Genomic DNA, 16,211 nt, shown 5'->3' with positions numbered 1-16,211 from the left:
AATTTGCAGGCCGGAAACTTATTTAACGTAATGAAATAATTATCCTCTTTCCTACGTTATTAAATGTAATATTTAATATTTAATATTATATAATTTAATATTTAATATTACGTTTATATGATATGTAATATTTTTGAAATCTATTTCTAGTATCTTTAAGCAGCAATAATAGCAATAATATTTGATTATATTATTAAAAAAGTAAGTAGCAATAATATCGGATAATTAATTTTTTATTTATTATTTGCTGTATTTTTTGGATTTAGGGACGCTAGCGTAATGTCATCAAGTCAGTGTCATTAATATCGATTTTCTATTAATAATTAATAGGAACAACAAATTTGGGATTAAAGTGACAAATTGGCAATAAATTAACATTTAATCATGCATACAAATTTGAGTTCTCGTGACAAGGATGCCATTAACATAAAAATTAACGAAATTATCATCAACTGTATTGCCGATTGGATTGTAATGACGAATTAAATAATATATAATATTATCCCAACGCGGGATATTATATTGCGTACTTTGTCGCACCCTGTAATAACTTACGTATATTCCTGTGCCGATGCGATGCACCAGAGAAACGTCTTCTCTTTGCGACCAGCGGCTTTCGCGGCACTTCGACTGCTTCGGGAAGTATTGACAGTGTCTTGATAACACGATCAGGCGCCACTCCGCCAACAACCCAGCGGCTCTCGCGTACTCCATTACCGCGGGGCTAATCGTATTAAGAGCGTGCCGCATCTCGTTGCACATCCCCCGTTTTGCATTAACATACGTGTATGGATATACAAGGCGACCGGACTCCGATCTGTGTGCATTCGCCATGCCGAGAAAGGAACTGCGCTGTAAGAATCAAGATCGTCGAGGAAAGGAAGGAAAAACTGAAAAAGAATGGCATTCGTGAGAGGAAAAGCACGAAAATCGACATACGCTTATTTCCCAGCGACTGAGTGTGTCACACTTTATCATAACTGATCTAAATCGGATTCTTGACAATTTATTTATTGTAAGCATAGTTTATTGATTAATATACGAAATCGTCTTGTATACCGAGTTATTTTTTAAAATTCGAAATTTCTTTTTTGTAAGCTTCTTTGACAAGTATATTCTAAACACTTGAAAATTAGAATTTAAAAGTCAAATGATATGTTGGTCTTGTGATATCTTTCCTCTTACGTTTTTCGAAAGGCGAATATACTATTTCTCGAATTTTTTCGCGTCTTCACTTGTGTAACACACTCAGGAAGTTAATAAAATTTTTCTCAGCTTTCTTCTTAAATTCCGCGCTAGATGTTTGTACAAGAGTGATAAAATATTAACCTTTGCGAGCTGGTCGCTTAAAATTCTTCTCGACGTAATGCTGCCGGTATTAAGTCAGCGAACACTGTCTCAAGTGTCGCCATTGCAGCAACCTAATTTCGCTTGAGGAAATTCTTCAAAGTGTATTTCCTGAATATATACGATGTATTTAAATCTACTGCGATTGAATATTGCAGAACTATGCAGATTCGTGCTTTATGAAGCAGATTGAACTATTCGATCAACATAGAAAGTCCAATTGTCAATCGGTCGACCTCATCTCGCGGTAGAGATATCAATGCGTTGATTCTTGTCTAATTCCAATTTATATGTTAAATCATGAAATTACACGTTTTCCCGGAACCGCGTAATCACTGACTGAAATAGAGTCTGAATGTAATCTCTACTGCCATCGTTACGTCTTAAAAATACAAGAATTTTTTCATCATGAATAAAAGTAATTTAACAGTTAATTCTCGAAAAAATAAAGTATCCGTGAAGAGAGAATTTGAAAAATTTTTATAAAAAAAATTATTCGCAGTTTACGTATAATATGCGTGCATTATTACATTTAATTCTTTGGAAAAAACTAAGATACAAAATTTTGTGTTTATATAAAATAAAATTTCTTTCCTACATAATATGTGTTTTAAAGCTCGTCGATAAGCTGTATTATGCTCGTAATTTATTACTACAGCTTTTTCTGATTTTGCTGAATAACGTCAGAGACACATGTCTTCGGAGGATTTAAAGGAGACGCGCCTGCGTGTTCACGAATTCTTGCGCATCAAATATGTAAAAATATGAAGATAGGAAGGTAACGTTAATAATGGATTTTGAGGTGAAAACCAAAGTGACTTTCAAGCAAAACGTTTATTCCGCTTTAAGGACTCTAAGCCCGCGTGTCATTATATAATAGCATGACTTGAGAATATCTCCTCGCTCAGCAGAGAAGAAAATGCGTGTATGAACAATAAAACGGAAAAGCCAGTTCCAGTGACGGAGCATATTCGCCATTATACTATTTTCATCTCGAATTGTTACCGCTCCTCTAAGAAAAGGCGATGGAGAAGGTAGCGTGTGCGGTCGAAAAGTAAGATTGGCGTAACGAGCGGACGGGAATAGAGTGCAAAACGAGACCGGCGCTTATTGCAAATTCAAGTTGTATCCAAAGTAGGACATGTAATTCGTTGCACAGTTTGTTTTACGTATAGTGTGCGACGCGATACCTTTCGACTGTGTATATTAGAGGGCGAATCGCGAAGACTAGCGTTTATTATAACGTCAGATTCTTGAATTATGTGAGAATATACGAGAAAAACGATCGTTGAATTATCGAGGAATAAAAACCAACGATATATCAGACTTTGACTTTGAGTTTTTTGTCATCTCGATTCCATCTCGCGGAATGTATCTGATTCTTCAAGATTAGCGAGATATTTACGGTCCATTGCTTTTTTTTTTCTCCATCTCTTCTCTCCGTTTTCGTATCATATCGTTCCTTTTTTTCTCCTCCGCTAAGCACGAGGAAATTGTAAGACGGCGTGTTCTCACTATCGTTTTGCGCAACAATTCTCACTTCGCGTGCTTTCCAGCTTTTCTCTCGCCTCGGTAAGCAACACTAAGTTTCAAGTCTGGCCGCGTGACAGAAATAAACCCACGTTGCAACGCGATACAATATATATATATACTTTTTTTTCTTTTTATTGTCTCTTTTTCAGCGACGTTCTGCGTTTCCGCATCCGTTCCCAAAGATAAAAGGCGGCGCGCGAAATGCTCATGTATTATGAACGGATCTTTAGATTCTTTTCTGCATTTCCAGAATGTTCATCGCTTGATCGTACGTTTCTGACACCTCAAGAATTTCAATTCCGCGGGGAAGAATGTGGATATGGAGGGCGGGAGGGAGGAAACGAAGAGGGTTTGGCAAGTGCCAGGGCAACTTGTCGCGGTTTCAAGCAGTGACATATCGATCGGCCGCTTGTGATAGTTGGAAGTACTCGCGAGACATCATCGTATTCATATCAAACGCGCGCGTCCGAGACAAGATTTCTTTCCACAAAAATTCTAAGACCGGACAGCGTTCTTCCCGAACTATTAGTCTCGTTTTCAAGCGAGCGAGAGAGTAACGTTTGTAAGAGAAACGACGATGGACGGAATCGGATTTTATGGTATCTGAGATGGATGGATGAACGACTAGTCTTTCCATCAAGCAAAGTAGCATCTATTGTTAACGCGTATACCTGTCTTGGCTACAATGCTCGTTTTATTATAACATACGTCTTTGTAATCCGAGATGCCCGAAAGAATCGCGTCAAACAGAATGCTCTCAAAAGATTGCAAAACTCATGAACGACGTCCTTTGTGTTGCACGAATATTGGGCAAATTTTCATATCTTTGTAAAATTTATAAGGGAGTAAGATTGTCTCATTTTCATCAATATAAATAATCATTGAAACGTTAAATATAAATTGTAAAATTTCTGAATATAAATTGTAAAATAAGCTGTAAAAAGTTTTCGTTCTATAATACTTACGCAATCGATGCATAACCGCGAGACAAGAATTTATTCTACCGTAAATTACAATTTTATTTCATCGGAAGAAAGGTCACAGGGTCTTTTGTAAATATGTATACGTATTGTAAGAGAAACAACGTTTATAATTTAACAAATTTGTTACTCTTATCTTGTAAATGCGAATGAATGTAACGAGGCGGACGCAAACTAAATTCAACATCAACTTGGCGCAAGTGATAAAGAAAAAAGAAGAGAAAGACGAAGTAAATGTACCGCGTGCGTAGGTAAAGTTTAACAAACGGTCCGCTGACTTCTCGATAACCTCGGTACCGAGTGCTGTTGTCGTTGCTAGAATAGCCTTATATTTCACGAGCCCCATGTCGTTTGGAGGAAAGTTACTGCATTTTCGAGCGCTTGACTTTGTTCCGCCACCACCTACATAAGAGGAATACGATTTCGTTGCATTCCGCTTGCGGTTTCCGCCTGTCGGAGATGTAAAGTGAACGTCAATCCATTTTCATCTACCGAGAGACGTATTCTGTCCGAATTTACGGAAAATCGTGAATTAACATATGTAGATACAAATATTAACTAAAATTTTGCATGCACACGGACTTTGCAGTATTTTGCATTATATTATTACTCCCTCTTTATCTTTCTGTTATAGAGAAAAAGCACTTTTCTTTCCTATAATAATTAGATAATGGCGAAATGGATCATCCGAGACAGGTGCTCTTATTCGACGGAGCCCTTTTATTCTTCGTACTACGAGGCAGATTATTAAGTCTGTGGTTCTTCAAGCTATAACGAGCAAACTATAATGAACAGTGTTCATTAGATCTATGTTTTTTTGCGAACCAGCCAACATGTGGAATATTATGAGATTTATCACGTCGAAAATGTCAGATTATATGTATGTATGTATGTATGTATGTATAATCCGACAAGAGAGTATTTTCCGCCGTTATAGCTCAGAACATGATAAAGAACGAAGAAATCGTGACAACGTTTCGTTGGAAATTTAGAGAAAGTTTGTTAGATGTGCGTATGTTAGATGTTGCACGTGCGCGAAATTTGAACTCGCAACTTTTGTCGTTTAACAAAAAGACTGCGCTGTAACAATTCAGCAATTTTTCCTACAATAACTCGCGCAAAATATTAAATTTCAGCTCCGACCTCCAAAAATAATGAAAATATCAAAGTCACGAGAGAATGAAGAAGCGACGAAGGGAAAATCGAGCAAGAAATAAGCTCGATCTTTTAAGTTAACTAAGATTTATCTCAGAACGACTATTTTCGGTCAAAGCTTGTGATGCTTTTTCTAGATATAAAGTTTTCTGATATTTTCACGAAAAAAAGAGAAAGAGAAAAGAGAACCATATATTTATACTTTGAAAGATTACTTATTGTTAGAAACATTATTCATTTCATTTAATCGGATTACATCCGAATTTTTGTTCAGTAGATTTATCGATAAATAAAAAAAGATTGCCAGCATAGGAAAAATTTAAATTTGCCTTGCAAATATATTGATATATTCTCACGATATTTCGTATTCTATATTTTTTATATTATCCTATTTTCGTCCGCACCTTCAGAGAAGTTTCAAGTGTCAAAAAAAAAAAAAAAAAAAAAAAAAAAAGAATGGGAAATCTTAAAACAGTGCATTTTTTAAAATTTAAAAACTTGCAGCGAGAGCGATAAAAATTACGATCAGAATAAAAGGATTTTTTAAAGGTTTCTCTTCCCAGATGAGAATCTAAGAGATCGTGTCTCTAGTGAACAGTCAATTCTACGCGAATGGCAGAATACCTTTATTCGTCCAATTGCAATCGGAATATTGGTTTCTTCTCGAAAGCAAGAAGAGCGAAAGAAAATCTGAAGGACAGTACCCACAGTTGTGTGCGCGGCAGTAGAGTGGTTCGCAATTTGCATACTTTACCGGCGTGCACCGCACCGAGAGGATGGCAATTCCATTCGCGACCCGCGTTTTATTGGCCCTTCTTACCTTAATACCTTAACGGAAACCTTAACGAAAGTCATTGACGGTCAATATTCACCGGCATTATTTCGCCAATATATAAATTTTAATCTTTTTTCGACCACAACAACCGCCTAAGTACTGTTAATAAATTGACATGTCCGTACAGAGACGCAATCAAGTTCGATGAATTTATCAGCAATAAAAGACATGAAACTGCAACGCGCTCAAAAGAAAGCGCGAAATTAGTACGGACTAGTTATCGATCATTCATTCGAGTGATCAATTTAGTCTGAATTTTTAAGCAGAACTAGAAACCTAGCTACTACTAAAAGTCCATTATTTTCAGCTGCGTACCTGCATTTCAAAAAGAATAATAATAATCAAAAGTAATTTTTTACTACGGATAATCCTATTCTCATAAATGAGAATAATCTTCTGTTAGTTGCATTTTCACAAAACACACACAATCCGTGCCAATAAATTAGGGAACCTACGTAATTTTACGGTCCACGACACAATCCTATTTTAATCCAGGCTAATAGTTCACAAGCGCCTAAAGCCAAGAGAAGGAGCGAGAGAGAGGACTTTCCTTGCGGCTAGTAATGTGTTACGGAAACGTAAATTACATACGTCGTCACGAATACCACAAACGTCACGACGCCCTTCGCGAGCCGAACGTTCTCTCTTTCTCTCTCCGCCTCTCCGCCGTTATATCGATCGTTAGCTATTTTCAGATTCAGGAACAATATTCGAGCATTAATTGCTCCATTTCGCCCCGCTATTCATCCCTCGCCGCAAAACAGCACATGTACATACATACACAATCGGAGGATACTCGCGCGATATATGTATGTATATAGCGTGGTATGACCGTTGTGCATACGCATAGTTTAAGAACTTTCCGGGGAATTATTCACGTATATTCTGCAAACAAAGCGACAGCAGGTGAATGAAGAACACGTTCGGCATCTCGGCAATAAATCCCAATTAATACCAGAGATTACGCAAAATATCAAGCATTGAGATTCACAATTGTGAAGTGTACAAAAAGGCACGGAAATAAATCTTTGAGAAAGGCAAGTTGATGTATATATTATGCAAATATTAATAGCAGAGATCAAATTAAGCTAAAGTGAAATAAATACACGAAAATGCAATCTTTGATACAGTGTTTCCTTAATTCAGTGTTCATATTCGTCAGACAGGTTACGTAAACTCCAATTCTATTACGTGTAGTGACCTAAAATAATAATTGTCGTCAACGCTACCCGATGTAGTGTCAGCTACAGTTTGCTTGATGTAGCACAACTATGTTATTCGAACGTACGCGTGTATAAATAAAAAAAGTATTGCCATATAATTTTCTCGTGATTATATGCGACACTTCTAATGAATAATACTATACTAATTAAGTACATTTTCCTTGTTTTGATAAATGCAAAATAAAATTCTTTAACAAATATTTTCACGAAACATATATAATATTAACAATATTTTGTATAAAAGTGGATATGAATTTTTTAAGAATACATGTAAAAGCGTAGCAGTATTTTAAGCAAAACAAAGTCTTTTTGAATTATGATTTTTAGCAAATTATTATTTAATTTTTAGTAATTATTTTTTCTCAATCCTAAAAGATCTCAAAGAGTATCATAATTAAGCAATGTTTTTTTTTTTTTGATAATGTAGGGACAAACGTTAGAAAATTTTAACTACATATACGCACATTCGAACGAGAATTTTTTACAATTTTATATACTTCAAATGTTTTTTTTATTTTCCTAAAAAGTAAAATGATTTAATTTATTATTTTAATGAAAATACTGGGAAGGGAAAGGGGTATGATACGCAAAGTTGAAGCTTGATTTCTCCTATTCATTGCTGTTTCTTTATGACACTCATTCGTAAAAACAGAAAATTACAGTCGGGCATGCACTAATAGAATTTCATAACCACACGGTATTTCCAATGTTAATCACACAAACATTTTATTATATTGGAAAACTCAATAGCGAAAGCTAACGAAGTAAAATCCACTCAATAATCACTGGGGCAAATTAATCCTGGCAATACATATTCGATTGTTAATAAATAATACATATGTTTTAGAGAACAATTTTACAATTGCATTTTATACACAAATAAATATATACATAATTTAAATATTAAATGAAAGTGACATCTCTTATAAAATAAATTCACCGTTCGATTAAAATTTATTAAAATACAGTAAAACGATAATTTATAATTTTTATCCCTATTGTTTCCATTTTTATTTAAAATGTATCGTGCAAAACATATTTAATAAATAATTGCCTCATACTTAATATAATTCAATCGCTGGAGTTAATTAATGAAATGAGTTAATAAGCTTTACTTTCTCACAGAACAATTGCATTTCCTAATATTTCAAAAGATAAATGATTGCGAATACTAAGAAAGATAACAAACACGATTACACATACATTCTCTACGAACAATTAGATATTATATTTGCGTGATTAATTAGTTTTCACAATTGATAATTCATAAGTATATTGAGTAAATGGCTGTCAAAGCAAGTTACTTCATGCTATTCATTCATTTCAAATATGAAACAAAATGATAAGAATAAAAATTATAATTTATTATTTCAATGTAATCCTTACGAGCAATGATTATTTTTTAAAATATTTTCAAAATGTACAAGCGAAATTTAGTATTGTAATAATATAATAATTAATTTCTAAAACATAAATTTCATTATACACATATTATAATGAATAGTCGATATATCAATTTTTTATTACTTGAATTAAATAATTGTTCTTACGTGTTAATAAACGTTCTTACGTGTGGTTTGCTGTAAGAATTAATTAATTGCGCAGATTAATAATCTAAACTGTACGGAATAATCATATTTTAAAGAATATTACGTTTTAAAAGCTATAAAGAATATTACGCTTTAAAAACTATGAAATAAATTCACGTGGTACACATTTAAAATTACTTCTTAAAATCATTATTAAACGATTGATGTACCACACTTTTCATTATTTTAATCGTTTGATCTTACGATTCGTACATTCACGCTTCTAGTGCAAATATAACGAATAAAATATGTATTTTCAAATCGACGAAAAATTTAAAGTGTGAATGTCAAATACATAACACTCAACTTAAAAATTTACGGAGTGTAGAATGTGTTCCGCTTGGTGAATTTATTTTATAGTTCATTGAATATATTTCGTGATCGTATCGGGCGTTATTGTTTACATACCGCGGCCTTGCTATCATTCGTGTAACACGATTCAAACAGGATGGTCACGATATAAGCCGCTCCGTATATCTTCATAATATTCTTTAAAACGATTATTTCGTCGAAAACAATTGCAATTAAGTTATTAATCCTCATTCAATTAATTAATTCTTATGACAAATAACACAAATAAGAGCGATTATTCAAGTAATGAATATAATTATGATATATCGGCCGTTTATTGTAATACGTGTATTTTACGGGATTTACGTCGTGGAAATAAAGGAATTACAATACTACTGCAATGAATTGTGCTTGTATATTTTGGATCATATGATTATTAACTCGATTTGCGTAATTTCGCGCGGTATCAGAATATCAGTTTCGGAATATATTTACACACAGAACATTCTACATTCCTTGAATTTCAAATTAATTAGTAATAATACATGGTTAATATTGTGATCACTCCATTCTCTGCATTTCATATAAACTTTCAATTCAAAAATAACAAATATACATTTAATAGAAATATATAAATCGCGATTAATTAATCACGGAGTTAATTTCTAATTGTTTATAGAGATTGACCGCGTTTTAGGGTCTCTTCGAGAGATAATAAAATGATATATTCTTGGAGTTACATATTTATTCGCTTATTATATGTAATACGTGATAAAATTTTTCTAAAACATATATTTCTTTACAATTAAAGTTTTCTTGTCATTTCGTGTACTTGTTCGTATATATGTATTGAGTGGATAGCTTCGTATAAGTTTTCGCGTCTTTATTTGCTTGATACGTGATATGTAATACAATGTACGCGCGATAAACATCAGGAGTATTGTACAAAGTGCTCAATCATCAAATTTGATTAATATGTGCATATAATCGTAATTATCTGTATTTGCGTGAGTGAATAAAACAGCAAAGAATAAATAAGAGAAAATATAAGACTCAAAAAGGCACCATGCTGATTGATAACAGATACTAGGTGAGCAATTTATAATTTATTTAATTTATTAAATTGAGTGTATATATTTTATATCTTTTATTTTGAAATATATCTACAAGATATTTAATAATAATTAATATTATATTTTAATAATTAATATTTTAGATATTTGTATTTTAAAAATTGTTTTGTAGAAATTTCGGTAATATTTGTACCAAGTGTAAGAACAATTATCGATGGAACAACAATCTCGGGAAAAAATCGTGTGAAATATTTGATATAAGGAAAACTCTTCTTTTCTTTCTTTACTATGTAAAGTAATTAGTACATATATAGTATTTAAAAAACTATTACAGTAAATGTGTATAAATTAAAAAATAAAAATGCAGTTTGTTTTAGTTTTCCTTTATACTACAAATATTAAATTAAAAAAATTATTATTAGTTATAAAAGATAACATTATTATAATTTTATATAAAATTAAAAATAAAGAAATAGTAGAAGGAAAATGTGTATATATGTATATTTATTTAAATATATTCTTCTTTTTTTAAATGCAGAATAAAATTTTTTAACGCATATATTTTTGCATAAAATAAATCCTACTTTTAAAATCTTTACTAGTATTAAGCTATCTTTTTCGTATTTCAAGATATCTTAAGGAATCTAATAATAATTTTTATTTTTGACACATAACACCGAATTTTCGTGAAAAATTGGAAATCTTAACCTTTGTTAGTTTATTAATTATTTATTTCTTTTTAATTTTTGATCTTTTGTTTATGTTTTTATCGTAATTTTATCATGTTATATGTTGTATTAACAAATTTAAAGTTTTAATTTTCCAGAACGCTTTAAATTTCGATGAAATGTAGAAAGTATATTTTGTGAGCAAATAATGTGAATAAACATTTATCTAAAACCATTCTAGAGAATAACGTGCGGCAAAGAAAACAATCTCAATTCTGTTATATTGTGTTTATTTTTCATAACATTTATGCATCATCGATAAATATCGATCAGGCTAGAAAATTAAAAAAATAGAAAACCATATCGCGTATATACATATTTGAAAATGAATATTCTTTTTTAAAATATTACATATTATTTTACAAAAGAAAAACAGAATGATTGTTTTTATCTTTTTTTGCCAGTAATATTCTACATTTTGGTGTGCAAAAAGCTTAGATAACACAAATAATGGAAAGAATAGCACAACTACGACACAATTACGCAAACGATATTTCACTGCAGACATAAAGGAAAATAAAACGGACATTATCAGCAATATATATACAAAAGGTAAAATAACGTTTTCAAAACGAAATGTAGCATGGTGGTTGTTACAAGTATTGTTTTACGTGGATTATTGACAAAATAATAGTCTCTCGATGATTACATTTTGATGGAGCGTCACTGAAACAACAACTTAACAGTTAATAGGAGGAAGGGGGTGAAGGGAGAAGGAAGCATTAATCTCGCAGAATGATTACTCGAAGGTACATGAGACGCTCTCGCCGCATTTTGCAATCCTCGAGCGTCTTAATCGAGACGATCGTGTACCACGCGGTCCCCCAGCTTTATAATTGAATTCCTTCGAGAAATTCAACGGCTCATGATCAACACATCCGTCCTCTTTTTTTTTTTTTTTTTTTTTTTTTTTACACGTTTCTCTATGACCGCGTTCTTCTCCATCCATAGTCTTTTTTTTGTCGTCGGCTCAAACAAGACAGAATAAAATTTAATTGAAAATAAAATGAAATTTCATGGATTTCGTTTTTACGATTATTTACACTCGATCACCGTTTCGCCACGTGCGAGAATCGAGAGAGGAAAAAAACGCGGCAATTTTGCACGCAGTTTATTCGATCGCACGCACGCACTTTATTCGAAATAATAACCCAGATGTCGTAATATATTTTTCCAGGTGATGGCGTGGATGGAACCGTAATGATTGCGCAGCGGCCCGCGAGGAATTCGTGAACATAAAAACACGCAATTACGGACAACAAATGCGGGAATCCCGGTGAGACGAAGAAGAACAGGGGTAATTCTTGGACGAGAATCCTCCGACGTGTTTGATATAAGCAGTAATGGAGCAAATTCTTATTTCTCCGAGAATGCTCGGCCTACGAGAAGCATTTTCCCGACGTTAGTCAGCGGACCAAAGGAGAGCCTCATCGTTTTCCTCGTCTCCAATAAGCGCAGTCCTCGTCGAGTTCTCCGTCGGATGCCCTCAGAAACTTGGATATCTCTCCGAGTTTTCCTAAATTATATTCCGGGACCAGTTACGCGCATTGTTCTCGAGGAACTTTTGCATCGATCGCGAAGCGAATCAAACGAACTTTCTTCTTCCGGACGCTGGAATCTTCGGGAACTTGCCGAGAAGGCGACACCGCGATTTGCAACCTCCTCTCTTATATCTCTTTTATCTCACCTCGTTAAAATGCTCTCGGCTATGAACGAACAATTTTCACTTTGCCCGCGGTGAACTTAGCAAAAAAAAAAGGAAATCCTCAAGTCAATTGAAAATTAAGGAGATACCTGGGAGCGTTCGCGCGAAATACACGAGGTGAGATTCTTGCTCATTCTAATAATGTCGAGCAAAGGATTACGAGTGACAGTGTCGTCGCTGTAGTGAAGAAGAATGTGCGAGACTATCGTACCTTAAAATTCCAAGCGTGTCGGACGACGAGAATGGCAACCGACGTAATGCAGTGCCGAAGGGCGTATCTAAGTTAAGAGTGTCGCGAAAACACCGAGAAAACGTTTTTACACGGGAGCTTTAGTTCCGGTTGCTATCTAATTGAGCGCAGTGTGATTCGCGAAGAGAGATTATCGATAATACGGATTCCGATGTACGTGAGAAGATTTTATTAGCTATGTGTGAACGACGGTTGCTCTTTCGAGCTCATATAATCGACGTCGAATCCGTGAGAAAGAGACTGAAATATAGAGTGTAATTTTTCCATTTGTGTGAAAAAACGTAACGAGAATACTTGATTCGATGCGCGGTACAATGTCGAGGAATGGAAAAAAACGTCGGGTTATGATCGAGCGAGGCAGAACGAAAGTTTGACGAGAATCATCGCAAAAACGCAGCTCCATTAGGTGCACAGCATCGTATGACAGAGACTACCGAGGACAGAACTTTTCTCTCCGGAACAAAGCGCATGGAACATATATTCCCGACGAATACTACGCTTGCGAATTCCAGGAGCGATATTCATCGTCCTCAGCGGCAAGGAGTCGACGTGCAAAAAGCCATCTCGTCGTAAAACGACGCGAGCGAATTTCACGACGAAACATCAACGACCGCTTTAGCAATCGTTAAAAGGGGATCGAACGACGGGATAGAATGCACGACTGAAGCGACGGTGCTTTCTCATAAACTTAAAATGGAAAATAATTGGACCTTCCTTCCTAGCTGAGAGATTAGTGTAATAATCAACGACAACCATCCACTCCTTATTGTGGAGGAAAAAAAAACAACAGCGAGCTAATATAAAACCAACACTTACGACAAGTTACGACAGATATCGGAGACAGACAGCGAAGACAAAGTGCATTTATTATTTTACGGTCGCTAATAAGTCGACAATGAAAATCCGGGACATGTTCGGATTTTGCAGAGAACCATTATGCATAAAGCACGAATGGAAGTGAGATCAAACGTTGAATCCGGAATTGTCTGATCGTGTCGCTTATCTTGCAGTCTCTAATACAGGCAGAGGCAATACATAGTGATATCACAGTAATATCATCGACGACCATCGCAATTGGTATCGCCGTGAAACTAAACGAGAGATGGCTCGTCGCACGAGAGCACGAATATTAACGACAAAGTCGATAAACGGGAAAATGGCTTCGAATTAACAGTTTCCGTAATCGGAACGGCCGCGAAGGCCGCGCGAACTAGTTTCTCTTTCGAATCAATTTCCTCGACTCGTCGCCGCGATTTTCAATTAAGATCGACCGGATGGAAAAATCGACAGAAATTAAAAGCTCGTATTTCCGGCAGTCTTTACAGAAGACCGACCTTGAATAAACAACGAGAAGCTCGACTGCAAGAGCGAATATTTCCGCTTCAACGCACAGGCGCCAATTAATAAATGTGTTTCTCGATTTTTTGACCTACGGAAACTTTCTTCTGTGGCGATGTTACGCCAGAAAATTCGAAAGTTGTCTCAATTATAATAGCATCAAGAATACCAATAAGTGCAATGCGAGGACAAATCTTGGCGTTACATCGAAAGCTCGCTCGAGTTGATCGGCCGATGTTGTTAGTATGCGCGATCATCAAAAATATGCGAGTTATTCGCCCCGAAAGACGTCCTTCCCACCTCCTCTCTCCGGCGTAACTCCTTCTCAAACAAATCTTTACCTTTTAAATCGAGGAAATTTCTGTGGAAATTTTAAGATTGAATATCTTGGTAATCCTCAGTTTTCGAAAGAAACAAATATTTAATGACAATCTTGATCGACGGTACAAAGTCTCTTTATAATACTACTGCTGTCAGGAATTACCACCAGTCACCAGAAAATCAACACATCTTGAAGAGAAGAGAAGAAAATTGGAATATGAAATAAACATTTTAAGAGAAAAAAAAATAAAGATTGCGTAGATCGACAGAAAACTCAGCTCTTTTGAAAAGAGAAATAAAGCAAAATTGCCACAGCAGAATTACAAACAGAAAGATGAGTGAAGATGACAGTTGAATTGTAAGAAGAGGAAGTTTCGTGGTAGCGTTCAACATAAGTAAGAGACGAAAAGAAAGAGAGAGAGAGAGAGAGACAGAGAGAGAGAGAGTCCTCTCTCGCGATTCCGTCGCTATGCAGAGCTTCGCAGATGAGTACTTGACATACAATGCTACGTCACACCCTTGGAACGTGACGACGACGACGACGGCAACGATGACGACGATACTGTGGTATGACAATGACACCTACTATCACAACGGCACCAACTACACGGATCTGGAGCCGCGTAATCAATTTGTGCTGCCATGGTGGCGGCAGATGATCTGGACGCTCCTGTTCGTCGGCATGATCGTAGTGGCGACCGGCGGCAATTTGATAGTGATATGGATCGTGCTGGCACATAGACGAATGCGCACCGTCACCAACTATTTCCTAGTAAATCTCAGCATCGCGGACGCGATGGTGTCCACTTTAAATGTCACCTTTAATTACACCTACATGCTAAACAGCCATTGGCCATTCGGCACGCTCTACTGCAAGATCTGTCAGTTCATCGCGGTCCTCACTATCTGCGCCAGCGTCTTCACTCTCATGGCGATATCTATCGACCGGTAAGTAGAGGAAAAAAGTAATGGAATTTTTTATTTTGAGTTCGAATCGTACAAGCACTACAGCTAAAAATTTATATGATATATTGTTTCAAACTTCTTTTCTATTATAAAAGTGAATAATTGAAATATATAAATTGAAATCTAATTAAAATCTAATTAAGCCTCAAAACTGATTATCTATAAAAAAATCATATAAATATAAAAAAACAGATGAAAACAAAAATAAAGAATTTTTTGAAAATTCTTAAATATGTAGAAGGATGTGATATCAAAAACAATACAAAATTATTCTCGGTATTTTAGCGCTATTTAAACTATATAATTTGTCATACAGAAATCATAACTTTAGAATTTTTAAAATTTTAGTACATAATTTAACATATAAATGAATATAAAAATTAGGAGCTTTTGATAAGTGAATTAAATGGATCTTTATATATATTTATATATATATATACATATATATATATATCAATTCTTCCTACTAAAAAAAAATTCATTTAAAAACCTGTCAATTTTTATATACTTTTCTTTTCTATCTTCTTAGAATAATATAATCTTGAGAGCGATTGCGCGTATTTTCAAATATCAGTGTAACATCAATTAAAATCAATTTTAAAACAACGTAACAGGATTTAGGATTTTCACGATTTGCACGAGACGTAAAAGGATATTAATCATCAATATTAATCGTTCTTTAAGCACAAGTTATCATCATGATGCTTAGATACATCAATCAATAATCCTGATAGCGTAGCTCCTGACTTCGATAAGCTGTCTATTTTTCTCTTCGCTTGAGCACTCTCGGTTTTAGCGTGTGACTGCTTTCCGTGCTGAAACCCCTTAGATCGATGTCCGGTCCTAGGAAAACACATTTCCTCCTGTTTATCTAAAC

The 16,211-nt window shown here is 34.7% G+C and overlaps 1 protein-coding gene across 4 annotated transcripts in view; it reads left to right on the top strand.

The window, feature by feature from the left end:
- LOC140671537 (tachykinin-like peptides receptor 99D) overlaps positions 1 to 16,211 on the top strand; it is an 83,342-nt gene that overhangs the window by 36,179 nt on the left and 30,952 nt on the right. For 3 of the 4 annotated variants that reach the window (XM_072902880.1, XM_072902879.1, XM_072902877.1), the window contains exon 2: positions 11,932 to 15,316. In XM_072902880.1, the coding sequence (XP_072758981.1) occupies positions 14,838 to 15,316 (479 nt within the window). In that variant the 5' untranslated portion in view covers positions 11,932 to 14,837. Of the gene's footprint in view, positions 1 to 9,733; positions 10,044 to 11,931; positions 15,317 to 16,211 lie in introns of those variants that run through there. The other variant, XM_072902878.1, reaches the window with a different exon arrangement.

Source organism: Anoplolepis gracilipes, chromosome 12 (genome assembly GCF_047496725.1).
Source record: "Anoplolepis gracilipes chromosome 12, ASM4749672v1, whole genome shotgun sequence".
Classification (NCBI taxonomy): domain Eukaryota; kingdom Metazoa; phylum Arthropoda; class Insecta; order Hymenoptera; family Formicidae; genus Anoplolepis; species Anoplolepis gracilipes.
Note: the sequence above shows the minus strand (reverse complement) of the source record. Positions and strands in the feature narration are given on the sequence as shown.